Source organism: Brienomyrus brachyistius, chromosome 1 (genome assembly GCF_023856365.1).
Source record: "Brienomyrus brachyistius isolate T26 chromosome 1, BBRACH_0.4, whole genome shotgun sequence".
NCBI lineage: Eukaryota > Metazoa > Chordata > Actinopteri > Osteoglossiformes > Mormyridae > Brienomyrus > Brienomyrus brachyistius.
Window position 1 is genome coordinate 6,613,146 of NC_064533.1, and position 13,272 is coordinate 6,626,417.

General features: G+C 49.4%; 1 protein-coding gene across 2 annotated transcripts in view; it reads right to left on the reverse strand.

Moving 5' to 3' along the window:
- The window catches only part of sema3ab (sema domain, immunoglobulin domain (Ig), short basic domain, secreted, (semaphorin) 3Ab), a 73,873-nt gene that overhangs the window by 25,961 nt on the left and 34,640 nt on the right, over nt 1–13,272 (reverse strand). For both annotated transcript variants that reach the window (XM_049012697.1, XM_049012698.1), the window contains one exon: nt 11,223–11,748. In XM_049012697.1, coding sequence (XP_048868654.1) covers nt 11,223–11,334 — 112 coding nt within the window. In that variant the 5' untranslated portion in view covers nt 11,335–11,748. The remainder of the gene's footprint in view (nt 1–11,222; nt 11,749–13,272) is intronic.

Sequence of the window (13,272 nt, forward strand, 5' to 3'; positions counted from 1 at the left end):
ATACATACATGCATGCATGCATATCGAAACGTTCACTCTGAGAAACTCAGCACTGCTCTGGAAATTGAAGGCACATGTTCTCCTTACGAGTCATGATTTACAACAGGGAACCATCCCAAACGGAAGTACAGTCTTACCCTCAAGGATAACGGCTAACCTTTAAGGTCGAGCTTTATTTTCTTTCATTGCTTGTGGATACAGGCTCCAATTTGGAGAAAAATATACTGAAATGTAAAATGTAGCCACAGACTTATCTTACACTACAAATAGATGCAAATATCACTTAAACGCATCACGTGACACACGGATCTTCGACTGTGGAGAGCAATCCTCTGCTGATGATATCGTTAAGGTGGAGATTTCCAAGCCACAGTGAAGTGTACGAATTTCATAAGTAATGCATGAGGTTTGGTGATTTTGAGGTGAACTGAAGTTGACGAGGTGCAGTTGTAAGGTCGAAACAGATCACACAATTTACTAAAATGCAAATTGACTGCCTTAAATGTGCAGCGGAGATCGGATATCGAATACCAGTTGTGTCATTCCTGCGCACATTTGCCCCTGTTTTCCTTACACCTATGGATACATTTCTCTGGAGAAAGTGCAGTCCCACTGTGCCCTGAATTGACATCAAAGCATATATGGAATTTTTAGGACAGTGATTAATGGCAAATCCACTGCTGCTACGTATATCTGCGAGCACAAGCTGACAGCAGGGCTTGGGGATGTATGAGCTCCATTCCAGGAGGAAATCTGACCAGGCTTTTATGAAGCAGAATGCATTCACCAACCCCCCCCCCCCCATATAAAACATTAACATCAGACTGAAACAGGCCCAGGGCTGCTCCTCAACCATTCAGACACATCTGACTTCATATCGCCAGCGAAACACAGTGGTACTTTATCAGAATGTTACATGTACAGATAAATTCTCTACTTACTGCATACTACAACCAGCAATAAATCTCTTAAGCGTCCATCCATTTTTCAAACTGCTTAGGGTCACAGTGAATCTGAACCAATCCCATGAAACACCCTGGACAGGATGCCAGTCCACCGGAGCTCACAAAAGTGCATTATGGGAGGTTTAGAGACAGCACCTAACCATGTGTGTTAGGAATGTACAAGGAACATGGAAATGCAATTTCAATCATGAGGCGAACATACAAACTCCAGGGGTGCCAGGAGTGCGATTCGAGCCCCCAGTGTTTTTTGTAACTGAAATTCCCCGACTCTTCCTGACCACTGAAAAGCAGTCATTGTGTCAGGGAATGTAAGTTGAAGGAACTGATTCCAAAGCCAAAGGATTCAAAAAAAGAAAGTTAAACACAGCCAGGTGAGTTCCCTGCAGCATCATAAAATTATATTTAAACAGAAAAACATGGACACATCTCATGGAAACAATCTTATGGAAAGAAAGGCCAAAGTGACTTTACGTTCTTTGCCCCTGGGACGACAAGCTAAGTACCCAGGGCCATTATTGTACCTGTCAGATCATTTATGGTCTGACAATCCTACATAAATACATAGAGAACCAGGGCAGTAAATATGGGCTAATCAATAGCATGCTGTTAGTGATCATGTTGCACTCCCAGGGTGCACTGGGAGAGGGCAACTCACACTCGCACCTGGGCTCATCTGGATGACATCACCATGTCCCCTTCCCCGGCAGTGGCGTGATAGCCATCGTTCATCCTGGCTCGTTGCATTTTTTCCAGCTTATTTACAGGAACACATGGCAACCACAACCGGACTTGACTGACACTCCGTTCATAGACACACACTGCGGAGCTGGGCTTCTACGAGCCGGTGGATCCCGCTGAGGAGATCCAGAATACCTTCACTCGCTAGAGGCCATATTCACAGCCAGTGCCGATCAACCTATTAGGCAACCCAGGTGGTAACCTAGGTAGCTATCTTGTGGGAGGGTGCCGACATAGCCGGCTAATTGCACTTTGTCTCAGACAGGGGGCGCTGGTGGGAATGCTTGCCTAGAGCACCACATGGGTTTTGACTGGCAATGTTGATAGCTGTGAGTGAGTTTGCTTCCTCCCGGCCTTGAAGGGATCGAGTCCCCAGATTAATTAGCTACTGAACACAAGATGGGGAGCCATTTCACATCTAGACAATGTTCTTCTTCATTTCAAGTGTCCAAACCCGATGGATTCAGGGCCACATTGACCTCTGTCTCCTCAACCTCTCCTAACAAGCACGCGAATAATAAAAGCTTCCCCCTCCCATCGCCGCCCGTCCAGGAAGCCTCTTTGATGTGGCTACAACAGGGCTGGACCCTGCACCAAGGAGGGGGGGTCGCTCCCGCAAACTCTTCCGCAGGCAGAAGGAATGAAGCTTTATGTGCCGCTTGTAGAAGTACATAGAAATGCGTTGTTTCACATATGCCATCTCCTTCTTAAAGACACAGGAACATCCTGAGGTGAAAGCGAAGCCAGGAGATCGATCACAGGGTTAGCCAACCGTCAGGTCCCCCCCGGCACATTTTTCAGGGGGTAAAGAACAATGTTCAAAAGCCCAGTGGAGATACAGCTACTCTGCAAAGCATGAAGTTCAAACCGACGGGCATCCAACCACAGAAGCCTAATCTCACTGCGCCCCAAAGTCCCTGAAGACACAGCTTATGGTCTGTTTTCCCCAAGAACGATCTGGTAGCCGCAGTAACCCTAATGGTGAGCTTCAGGCTGGGTTTGGACCGAAGCTGGCGCCGTTGGACCTGCGAGAGGCTTCTCGGGGAAGTCTTCTCTGGGCTGGCGGGGGTACGGGGCGTGTTGGTGAGTTCGCTCACGACCGGATCTCACGGAATGACGCCCTAAAGTGTGCAGAGGTCAAGAGGGGCTCGGGTAATGGAGTGGCCCTCAAACCGCCCCCCAGGGTATTAGAACAGAGACGATTGCATGGGCTAAAGCTGCGGGTGCTCTTTGTAATGCTAAGCGTTGCTTACACAACCCACTCCAGCCGTCCCGTGAATGCACTCCACAGCTTAAGCAAAATATTGAATCATCTGAAAGAACCATCCTGTTGATTCAAAAACACATTGTGGATGAAGTGCACTCTTTTGGACTATTCCGCAAAAGAAATAACAGTATTGTAAACTGCATTACATTTTTTTTTCTTACGTCCTTTACCTCCTTTCGAACAATGGCGACATTGTCATTTCCGGGGGTTAGAAAACGTGTAAAAATGTTCCGATTTTCCCTCAGAGACAGGTGATTCAGTGAGTGATGCTGACGCTGAGGTCTTACCCCTCCAGGTCTGTAGGTTTGATATCTTGTATGTGTGTGTGTGTGTGTGTGTGTGTGTGGGGGGGGGGGGGAGGGGGGGCAGGTTTCCCTGGGTACTTTGACTTCCTTCCACGGTCCAAAGACATGTATCTATGTAACCGTTTCTAAATTGACTGTGTGAGTGCCTGTCCTGCCTTGTGCCCTCTGTGGGAATGTGGTATAGAAGATAAATGGATAGGTGATTTGAGATGATGTGTTGTGAAACTGGTCATCTGAAAAAAAGACCCTATCAGCCAGCAGAAATAGATCACATGATGACTGAACAAGACTGGGTACCTGCAAATGATTGCATCACGCTGTGTGTATGTGTGTGTATGTGTGTGTGTGTGTGTGTGTGTGTGTGTGTACGTGTGCGGTGCGTGTGGCTGACAGCAGCGACGGCCTCTCATATAACCGACGTCTCTGTCAGACGCGGAGGCCGTCCAATTTTTACAACATGTAATTAACAGCAATTAAGTTCAGTTCCATTCTCCACATTCACATCTCATAATCTTTCCACTGATTTCCACACTTTTCCACTAAGCGTAAAATCCACTGCTGCCGCCTTTAGATAAGATACACCTTTTGATAAAAGATGCCTCTTAAAAATGCATATTATAATTATTTACAAAAGTGTTTCTGGCACAGTTATCAAATGACCTATGAAAAAACAGTGAGGCCGCAATACATTAAGTAAAAGATGTTCTGTTTTTTATGAGTTTGTACCCAGACTCATCCCTTGAGACCTTTTAACTGAAACGGTTGGGTGGTGGGTTTAATCCCCCCAGCCACAGTACCCAGAAGATAATTTACAGTTTCTCAGTTAAATTAGAACCAGCTACTTCCCCCCCATCCTGTAGGGGGCGATATGCACTCGGTATTTGTTAGGATATGGTTATTGGTTGCTGTCTGTGCTCCTAATCCAGATGTTAAATTCCCAGCTTTTGACAGGTGCTGCTGCTAAGGTCGGCGTTTTCCCTTTAATGACCTTGTCAGACTGGGCTTCCCCAATGCATAGCGATGTTCCCAAAATACAGAAAGCATGCCCGTGGGTCCGGCTGTCTCATTTCGGCACTTGCGCAACGTCCCATTGGGGTAGGAAAGATGGCGGTATGAGCGATATGGGTAATTACCGACTAATAGGGCCAATTAAATGACAGGGAAGGTGTTCAGAGTGAGAATCGGCCAGCTCGTGCCCCCCCCGGGGGTCCTTCTGAGACCCCTCCGGCTCTAATCCGACACAGAGCAGTGGCCCCGCCCACAGATTGGCTTGCAGATGGCGCGGGGGCCTGGCTGTTTGTTTTGTAGATACCCTGGCAAAAGGCGAAGGTCCGTCTCCCTACGGGACGCAGGCCACACGGCTTTACGTTTGGGGGAAACGTTTTCTAGAACGGTTGAGGCACCATCTTGCATCTTAAATCTGCCATGGGACCTACTTTGCAGCAAGCGTCTGGCAGAATATTTAATGGTTCTCCTGATCTAACAATAAGAGGGAACACCCCGCCAAGTGAGGTAACCCTCTGTATCGGTTGCCCCAACTTAACCAGGAGTCAGGAACGTGGATCCATCATGGGACGACAAGCCAGAATGGCAAGAAAAACGGAAATGATGTCGTAAGACGCACCTTTGAGCGAGAACTAGCTGGAAAACCAGACATGGCTGGAACAATCTGGGATGTTCCATTCCTGCATGTATGTCCAACAGAACTCATATGTGTGACGTGATGCTCTGTGAAGTAATTGGAAGGGCTCTCTGAACTGAAGCATTTACGATGCACGGTGAATCTATTGCTTCCCCTCCCCGCCCATCCACCGGCACACGCTCAGCCTACATGGAACCGTTTAATCAGTCTGATGCTCCCGCTGACATTGTGCTTAGATGCTTTTAATCATCGCATGGGCCGTCTGATGGTGAATAAAGTGGGCTCGTATTTGCGATGCCTACTGACCGCGTCGACACAGGCCGGGCTGGGGTGGGGTCGGGAGGAGGGGGCAGAAATAAGTCGAGGAAACATAGCAGAGACTCAGGTGGTGAGGACGAATGCCAGGCCACCTTCCTGCTGGCTAAACGGCGACGGACGATCTCCATTGTCAGGTGCAGCCATTGTTCGCTTAGAGCGCGGGCCGGAGCAGGAAGCAGACAGGTCTCTGCCGGGCTGAAATCCGGCCCAATAACCGCCTGGCCCCGATGCCGATATCCACAGAGTGATGCTGCTTTGGTTCCACTTAATCTCTTCCTCTGACTGTGTCTACCTCCCTCCACCCTTCCATCCCCATTGAATGTGCCTTCCATCTGTCTATAAGGGCACCCTCTTTCAGAATCTCTCGCGCTGGCTCTCTCCTCCTTGTCCTCCCCGTCTCTCCCTCGCTAGCGGGCCATGCATCATCTCCTCACTCTCCGTATGCTGCTCCCCTACTCTCCAACCCTGCTATTTTATAATTATTCTGTCATTCCTGTCTCCCAGTCCCAATCCACATGCCGCTTCCCTTAGAAAACTCCCAGATTTATTCTCTTACAAAAAGGTGTGAGTTACAGAGGGTGGACGGATGGACCCATGGAATCCCATTAGAGGCGGATAAAAATAAATTCCTCGTTACCCCCCCCCCACTATCCCCCTACTAAGAAATGGCCCATGAGGAAATCATCTCAGCCTCCTAGAGTGCACACAGGCAACGCCCCACCCTGTGCTCTGCTCATCTGTAGGCAAATAGCCAAAATAACAAAAGCAAATCACATTATTATTATTATTATTGTTATTATTATTATGAGCAGACAGTCCATTTACGGAATCCCAGCTTCATCATGCATGTGGGGCGTGTCAAGAGGACTGCCTCATATGGCTGATTCCGGTTGGACGCGCTGTGCCTGAAGAAGCACAGCAGGGGCTGCTGGGATTGCGAGGGGTCAAGACCATGTCAGCTTGGCGGCGAGAAGCGCCTTCTGATCACCTGCATATCGAGTACCGGCGGCGGTGTGAATCGGCGTCACTGACTTTCCACCGGGAGCACCCTCCCCCCCACACCAAATCACGTCTGACACCTTGGGATCTCGCGCCCCCCCCCCTGCGAGCGTCTGTCTCCGGCACGTCCCGGAGGTGCGAAGACACGCGCAGGGCGCTGGGGCCAGGCTGCCAGTATCGCCGGCAGGCGAGTCTCCGCGCCGAAAACCGGCCCGCAGATTAAGTGACCAGATTGTCGCTGGATGAGCCCGGCATGTCGACGCGAAGCGGCACCGACGCCTGCCATGGGCCCAGCCAGCTCCACATTCCTCGTGTTCCCAAGGATTAGAACCCTAATTAAAGTACTGGGTAAACCGTGTATCGGACCCAGATGATTTCCAAAGCTTTCACGATGATCATTCTGAAAGAGGAAATGCACACAGTTGACGCCCCGAATGATGTATTTCACATAAATTAACCAGCGGTGGAGTAGAAGAAGTGATTTAAAGTCACGCAAGTCTGTAACTCAAATTAAAAGGATTATATGTTTTTTCTCCTGTTTCTACTCATGCTGCATGGTGATTCATTGATATCTGCCTTTCGGTTCTCCTCCCCCCTCTACAAATCATGCCAGTCATGCTGGGAGCCTCTCGCCAGTGATGATCGGGGGGGGGGGGGGGGCAGCCTTTTCCAGGAATGCTGGGGAATGGGCTCTCGAGTCGAACCCAAGGCTTCAGTCATTCTGCTCCTTCAGAAATCCTGGAGTTGTGCCTAAGCCACAAGGAGAAAGTATTTAATATACTTCAGTCACTCCTACAATGTATGTCTGCAAGCAGCAGAGGGGGGGGGCAGTACTCTCTTCAGTGTGTGTGTGTGTGTGTGGGGGGGGCACAGGGATGGCTTCTCTGCCTAAAATCCCATGTTAGTGATACCAAGGAAGTGAGAAAGACACTGAGTGGAAAATCGTTAGTAGGATTCCGCCTTACAAAAGAAAAGATATCTACTCATTCCCAGAGCTTTATTTGTTTGGAAAAAAGGTGCTGGAATGCTAAGAAGGGACACTTTTTCCAGGGAACAGCAACAAACCACCCACTTCTTAAGATTTCATATCACAAAACCTGAAGATTTTAAATCAGCTAAAATCTAATCGTGACCAATGAAAAATCCGTGTTATTACCAGCTCCCTAAATAACGTATTTTGAATGAAATACCAGTTAATGAAAGAATCCCTTAAAAGACTGCAGCTCTCGGCAGCTGTGCATTGCATCGCAAAGAAAGCACAGTCCAATCAGCAAAAGGAGGGAGATTTCTCACTCTCCGCTAAAGCCTGCTGGGGTTTCTGGAATGACATGGAATGAGGGATTTCAGACATGATACAACAGATTATACAGAATGGTAAGATTCTAGGGACAGTGAAATGATGGAGAGGGGGGGCATCCGTGGCTATTGGTCGCAGACTGCAACCCCCCCCCCCCCATCCCCACCATGATGAAGGAGGCTGATAGCTGAACAAAAGCCTCTTTCCTTCGCTAATCACGCCAATGCCGCGGGCGGCAGGCTAACGGACCGACGGGCGTCCGCGATGGGCCTCCATGATGACAGGGCCCCTGACGCCTGTCTGCTGATGCCAGGAGGCCCCATCAGCCGCCATGAGGTTCTCCCGTCTCGCCACAGGGATACGTGCCGATGTTCCCGGGAAAACGCAAAGAAATTCCTGAGCTGCTATTTCGGGTTTTATAATAATGTGTACAGTGAAATAATAGTCATAGGTAAATATAACACAGTCATATAATAATAATAATAATAATGATGGTGAAGATTACTATAAATTATTACGGAATAGGCAGATATAGGGATATTTTAGATTTCTATCATTCGTTTTATTAAAACTTTTGGTTTAAATCGTTCTTCATCTTTGAAGAATTTTCTGCATGGCTTTTCAGCGAATAAGTCTTGTCGTTTACGAGTCATTGAGCCGATTTCAACTCCCTGCCCGGCCGTGTTCAGGCCCAAACGCAGTACTTAACGCAGCATTACTCAATTACTCAGTATCACTCAGCTGTGACCAGAGCTTATTGCACGTCCATGACAAGTGCGCGGGATGGTCCGTCCACGCCGAGACACCGTGACCGTGTTGCATGTGATTCCAGAACTGTCCGTGACACCCCTCCCCACCCACAACATTGCTAAATCAGTCTCAGCCTCCTCTGCGTATATTTCTGACGGCATACAGTCGTAGGCGGAAACCCAGAGAACTGTCCCAGAGTTGCATCACCTGGGGTCACTGCTCGAAGCTTCTAATTGAGAAATCGGTAAGACGTCTCCCCCATAATGTCGGCCCATGGGTGTGTCACTGGAGACACTGGAGACAGAACAGTGGGGGGGGCGACTTTTTTTAAGGAGAAAGGGATGCTTTCCTGGCGAGTGGAACGCTGTACTTATAGTGCTTGGTCTGCGGCTTCCTGGAAACCGTCCCGCGACGAGACGATCAAATGGAAGCTAGCGCCGTTCTGGAAGGAATAATCCAGCGCACCTTGTAATTACCCATTTCCGCCTTGTCACGGGAATCCGTCCAACTGGAAGTTCATGAGGATGTAAAGTTATTATGGGATGGCTCCAGACTGCATGCAGTGTGGTCCATGCACAGTGGCTCTATTTCAAAGGGTTTACAGGAGATTCCAGCCCCTTGCAGCCCTCTTTCACTGGTCCTCGCATCCAAATAAACGCAACCCTACTGTTAATTTTCAAGGCTAAAAGTAAGTAAGTGAGGTGGCTTGTAATTATTCCAGGGCGGTGCAATTAACATGTTGTTTAACGAGCCTGTTAAAGTTCCGATACACATTTTTACAGACGGATCTCGTCTCATTCTCTATTTGCCGAAGCCACCTTTTCTAACCTGTAGGGGTCAGTATACTCTGCAGCGAGCTGAACAGCTCAGACAGAGTCGACCTCACCAGGAAGCCACTGTGGGAGACAGAGGCTTGGAAATAACCACTTACAGCATCTGCAGCCACTGCAAAAACTCCAACTTAAAAAACTAATTTTTTCTTTTTCTTTATCCTGAGCACCTTTAAGTGTAAAAGCAGCAGAGGATCATCTGTTTAAACTTCACTATTATTTTATTTGTGCATGTCGTGCAGAGAAGCATGGAGGCCACTTGATATTCCAGCAAATTATTTCCTGGGTGTGACGCCGAGAAGGACCGTAGGTGTCCGGCATTATGTTGGGTCCAACGTTTAGACATTTGCTGGGAGGGGAATCTCTTTAAATTCAGAATCCTCTTATCGGTTATTCCCTTTTAGCTACCCGTGTGCCTCTCCTTATAACCCCTGACTAATCTCACGTCACTCGAGAAGTACTGAATTGTTGCTGGAGCCGTTTGTCCAAGCTGTCTCTGTAATGGACGTAATGCGGGGTGACCGTCCGCCTATCCGCACAACAGTTGCAATGCCTCCTCCCCACCCATAGGGGGCCTCGGCCCTCAAGTGTGCAGCTTGCACCAATTCCTGTCAGCTACCATGACGCCGCCACACTGCTCGTAACACTAATTGGCATTCCCGCCTCCGAACGACATCACCTGCCTCGCCCGCAGTACTAAATTTGAATGTCGCGTTCCAACAAAAAAACATATTAAGATCCACTTGCATTCCATTCTAGGGGTAAAAAACTTGTTCTGTCCCTCATATGTAATATTTGGACTGTGTTTCAAGGCTGCTATGTACTTCATATGAAAGCAGCAGTACATTAAGTAGAGAGGGTAAAGAATTACAGTTGAGAACAGCAGTGTACATTATAAATTGCAATTTATGCTTGGATTACATATTGACACCAAAGTCCTCCCACGTGGCAAAGGACCAGAAAAACATTCAAGGTTCAACAGACATGCCTCCGCAGAGCCTCCCTGGCTGCTCTCTTACTGCACATTAGGCTTCCCTCCTTGAATAATAATTCTCAGGGCGGCGAAATTACTTCAGTTTAATGACACCGACGTGGGTTTGAATTAACGACGCACTAAACCACGCCCTGCTGAATCTAGGTTGCATTTATTTTCATAAATACCGGTTTATAAACCTTACCCACCATTTCTCTCTGTTTTCCTCGATCCAGCATTTATTTGACGTCGACTACTGAAGACATATGGAGGCTATAAACACCGCCCAGTCCTACACCTTAGAGGGGTTCGCCAGGAGCTAACAGGGCATGCCCCCCCAGACCCATTTTCTATTAGAGGACATTCAGCTACCCAGAAAGAGGGGGGGTGGGATATTAATTTGTACGTCTGGCAGGAATATTCAGATTTGAGCTTTTAAGGCACCTTGGAAAAGCCAGGAATCTGACACTGGTATTATATTCACAACAGAGACATATGACCCCCCCCTCCATGTTTCAGGAAAAAAAAGGAAAAAGTCTAGAAAAACATAAGGAGCATCTTCATTTCTCCAAGATGTATAATTACATTGTCTAGCATCGTGGCTCTCCGCAGCACAGATTTACAGTCGGGGCGTCTCAAAAAAACATCCTTCATCCTTCAGCAATTCCCACCTGCTTCGCTGTATTGGGGTTCACATCTACCCGAGAAAAACAACTTAAAGTAAAACTATCCCACGCTAACAAGCTCACAAACTCACATTAAATTAACACTTCAGTAAACTAAAATGCAGATATGTATAAGAAAAGTTTTTGCTAAATGACATTATTCCTACACAGACAAGCTTATTTTGGGATAAGTTTCAGAGTGCAGTGAATTTAGGGTCGGGTGGCAAAATCTCGCAGAAAGAGAAGCTAACTTTACTGACGGACGCATCTATAAATGCGAATCGGAATTCTCTGGAGATGGCAGCCGTGGGCACTTGGCGGACACAGAGCCGGGAACCCCGGGCGGGAGAGAGGCTGGCATGCCGTCCAGAGGGAACCGCATCTGGATCCCAGGAACACGGCTGTACAGCACATGCCACAGCAGGACCCGGGGGGGTCACTGATGGGAGGAGGCAAGGCGGCGGACAACACACCTTTGTAGGAGAGCTTGAGCCTCGGGACGTTGCGATTCTCCTGCTGGGAGGCATGGATGGAGGGCAGGGTGGCCCCCCCCAGGAGCAGCAGTATAATCCCCAGGAGGTCCATGGTGCAAGCGTGGCGTAAGTGGACCGGACCGCAGCGAACGCGCACCCCGCCGCGGTCCTCGGCGGTCCCAGAACCCGGAGGTTAACAGGTGATTCGGGAATGTGTGGCTGGGGCGGCTGGAGGAGGTGGCGTTCTCCAGGAGGCTCTCCTCACATCTCCCCCCTTGAGAATGTCGGCAGCAGCAGACGAACTTGGAACAACATGGAAAAGTGAGTGGGGGGGGGGGGTGGGTCGAAGGGTGGGGGTCTTCTGTGACGAGACTTTGCAGAGAGAGCCGTAGCGAGTGCGACCACGCGGGAGCCTGGAACCTTCTGCCTCGACTCAGCCACCGGCGGCGACGTCTATTCCTGCCCGCGACTCAACTCCACTGAGCAGTGCTCCGCGAAGCTGGGGAGGGAGGGCGAGCGAGAGCGGCTGTGGGGAGAGAGAGAGAGAGAGAGAGAGAGAGGGAGAGAGAGAGGGAGGGACGGAGTGAGAGAGGAGGGTAAGACACAGCCACGATGCAGACCGAGGGATGACAGAGGATCCAATGGACAGGTTTTCTTCTCCTGAGTGCCCCCTCCCTCTGCAAGCCGCCTGACAATAGCAGCCAGGTTGGTCCCACCCCCACAGACCCAACCCCCTCCACAGCACCCCCCCCACCCCAAAGGCGGTCTCACAGTACAGGGATTCGGGAATCAGGCATCTGGCTCGCTTTACCCCCCGCCCTCCGCCACCGGGCCGACGGAACCCCCTCTGTTCAATCTAGCCGGTTCTACTCAGACTCGTCTGTTTCTTAATGGTCCAATTCACGCCAGGGGGAACGTGGGGCTGCGCTGCAGCCAAGAGGAGGAAATGAAGGGGAAAGTGAGCTGCTGTTTTGTTAACCTCTACTGTTTTACATCGTGTCACGATATTTTAATACTCTACATTACTGACATATTTTTCACCTTCTTCCACATCCTTGCTTCTAATTGATACCATCATGATTATGTGAATTAGAGATTCTGTAACAATACTGTTGGTGGCGTTTTTTGTAACAAAACTGAATTTAATCAGAATGAAACAAACATAACAGGCTGAACACTGAAGTACAATTACCCGAATGCTTACTACCAGGCACTGGGGTATAGAGCAGGATAACGGTGGAGGGTGGGCCTACCTGGAAGGCTCCTCCCCTAGCCTGGCACATTTGCTTTCTTCCATTTGGAATGAGCCAATAAACAGAAGGGGGTGGAGCTCTAGCCCTGAAAGGCCCCACCCACTCCTTTGAAAGAGGTATCACAGATGGAGGGCCTTTTAATCTGGATGATTGAACCTAAACCCTCGAGAAACGCTGGTGCGTCTGTGCACGTTGTGGACCTACCTGGTGCCATCCTTGGCGGGGAAGAGGAGCCCTCTTCACGTTCCTATTAGTGGCTAGCGCTGTGGGTGGGATGTTTGAGGGATGACATTTTAATAAATGTAGATGCACCATTTGGGTCTTAATGAGGACTCACTGACAGGGGCTGATGGGCCATACCGGGCCGGGTCAGGATGGCCTCTTCCACCCGCAGCCCTCAGTAAAGTCACCAGAGAGCCATCAGCTGGATCTGGGGTCATGCTTCAGCTCCAGAGCATATAGGGGGGAGGCACCGGGGGGTGCGGCGATGACAGTGTGAGATTAGAGGGGGTTTTAGAAGAGGGGTGGGCGTGCCGGGCACTCAAACTGTAGCTTTTGATCATGAGAATCCTCCCTATTATATCCTGTCAAAGGACGCCCCCCCAACCAAGGTACTTTGGTAGCTAAAACTCGGAGAGAGGATCCTGACCGTTCAGGGTGCACAGAGAAGGCGGAGGAGGTAACAGGGAGCCGAAACCCGGAGAGAGGATCCTGACCGCTCAGGGTGCACAGAGAAGGCAGAGGAGGTAACAGGTAGCCGAAACCCGGAGAGAGGATCCTGACCGTTCAGGGTGCAC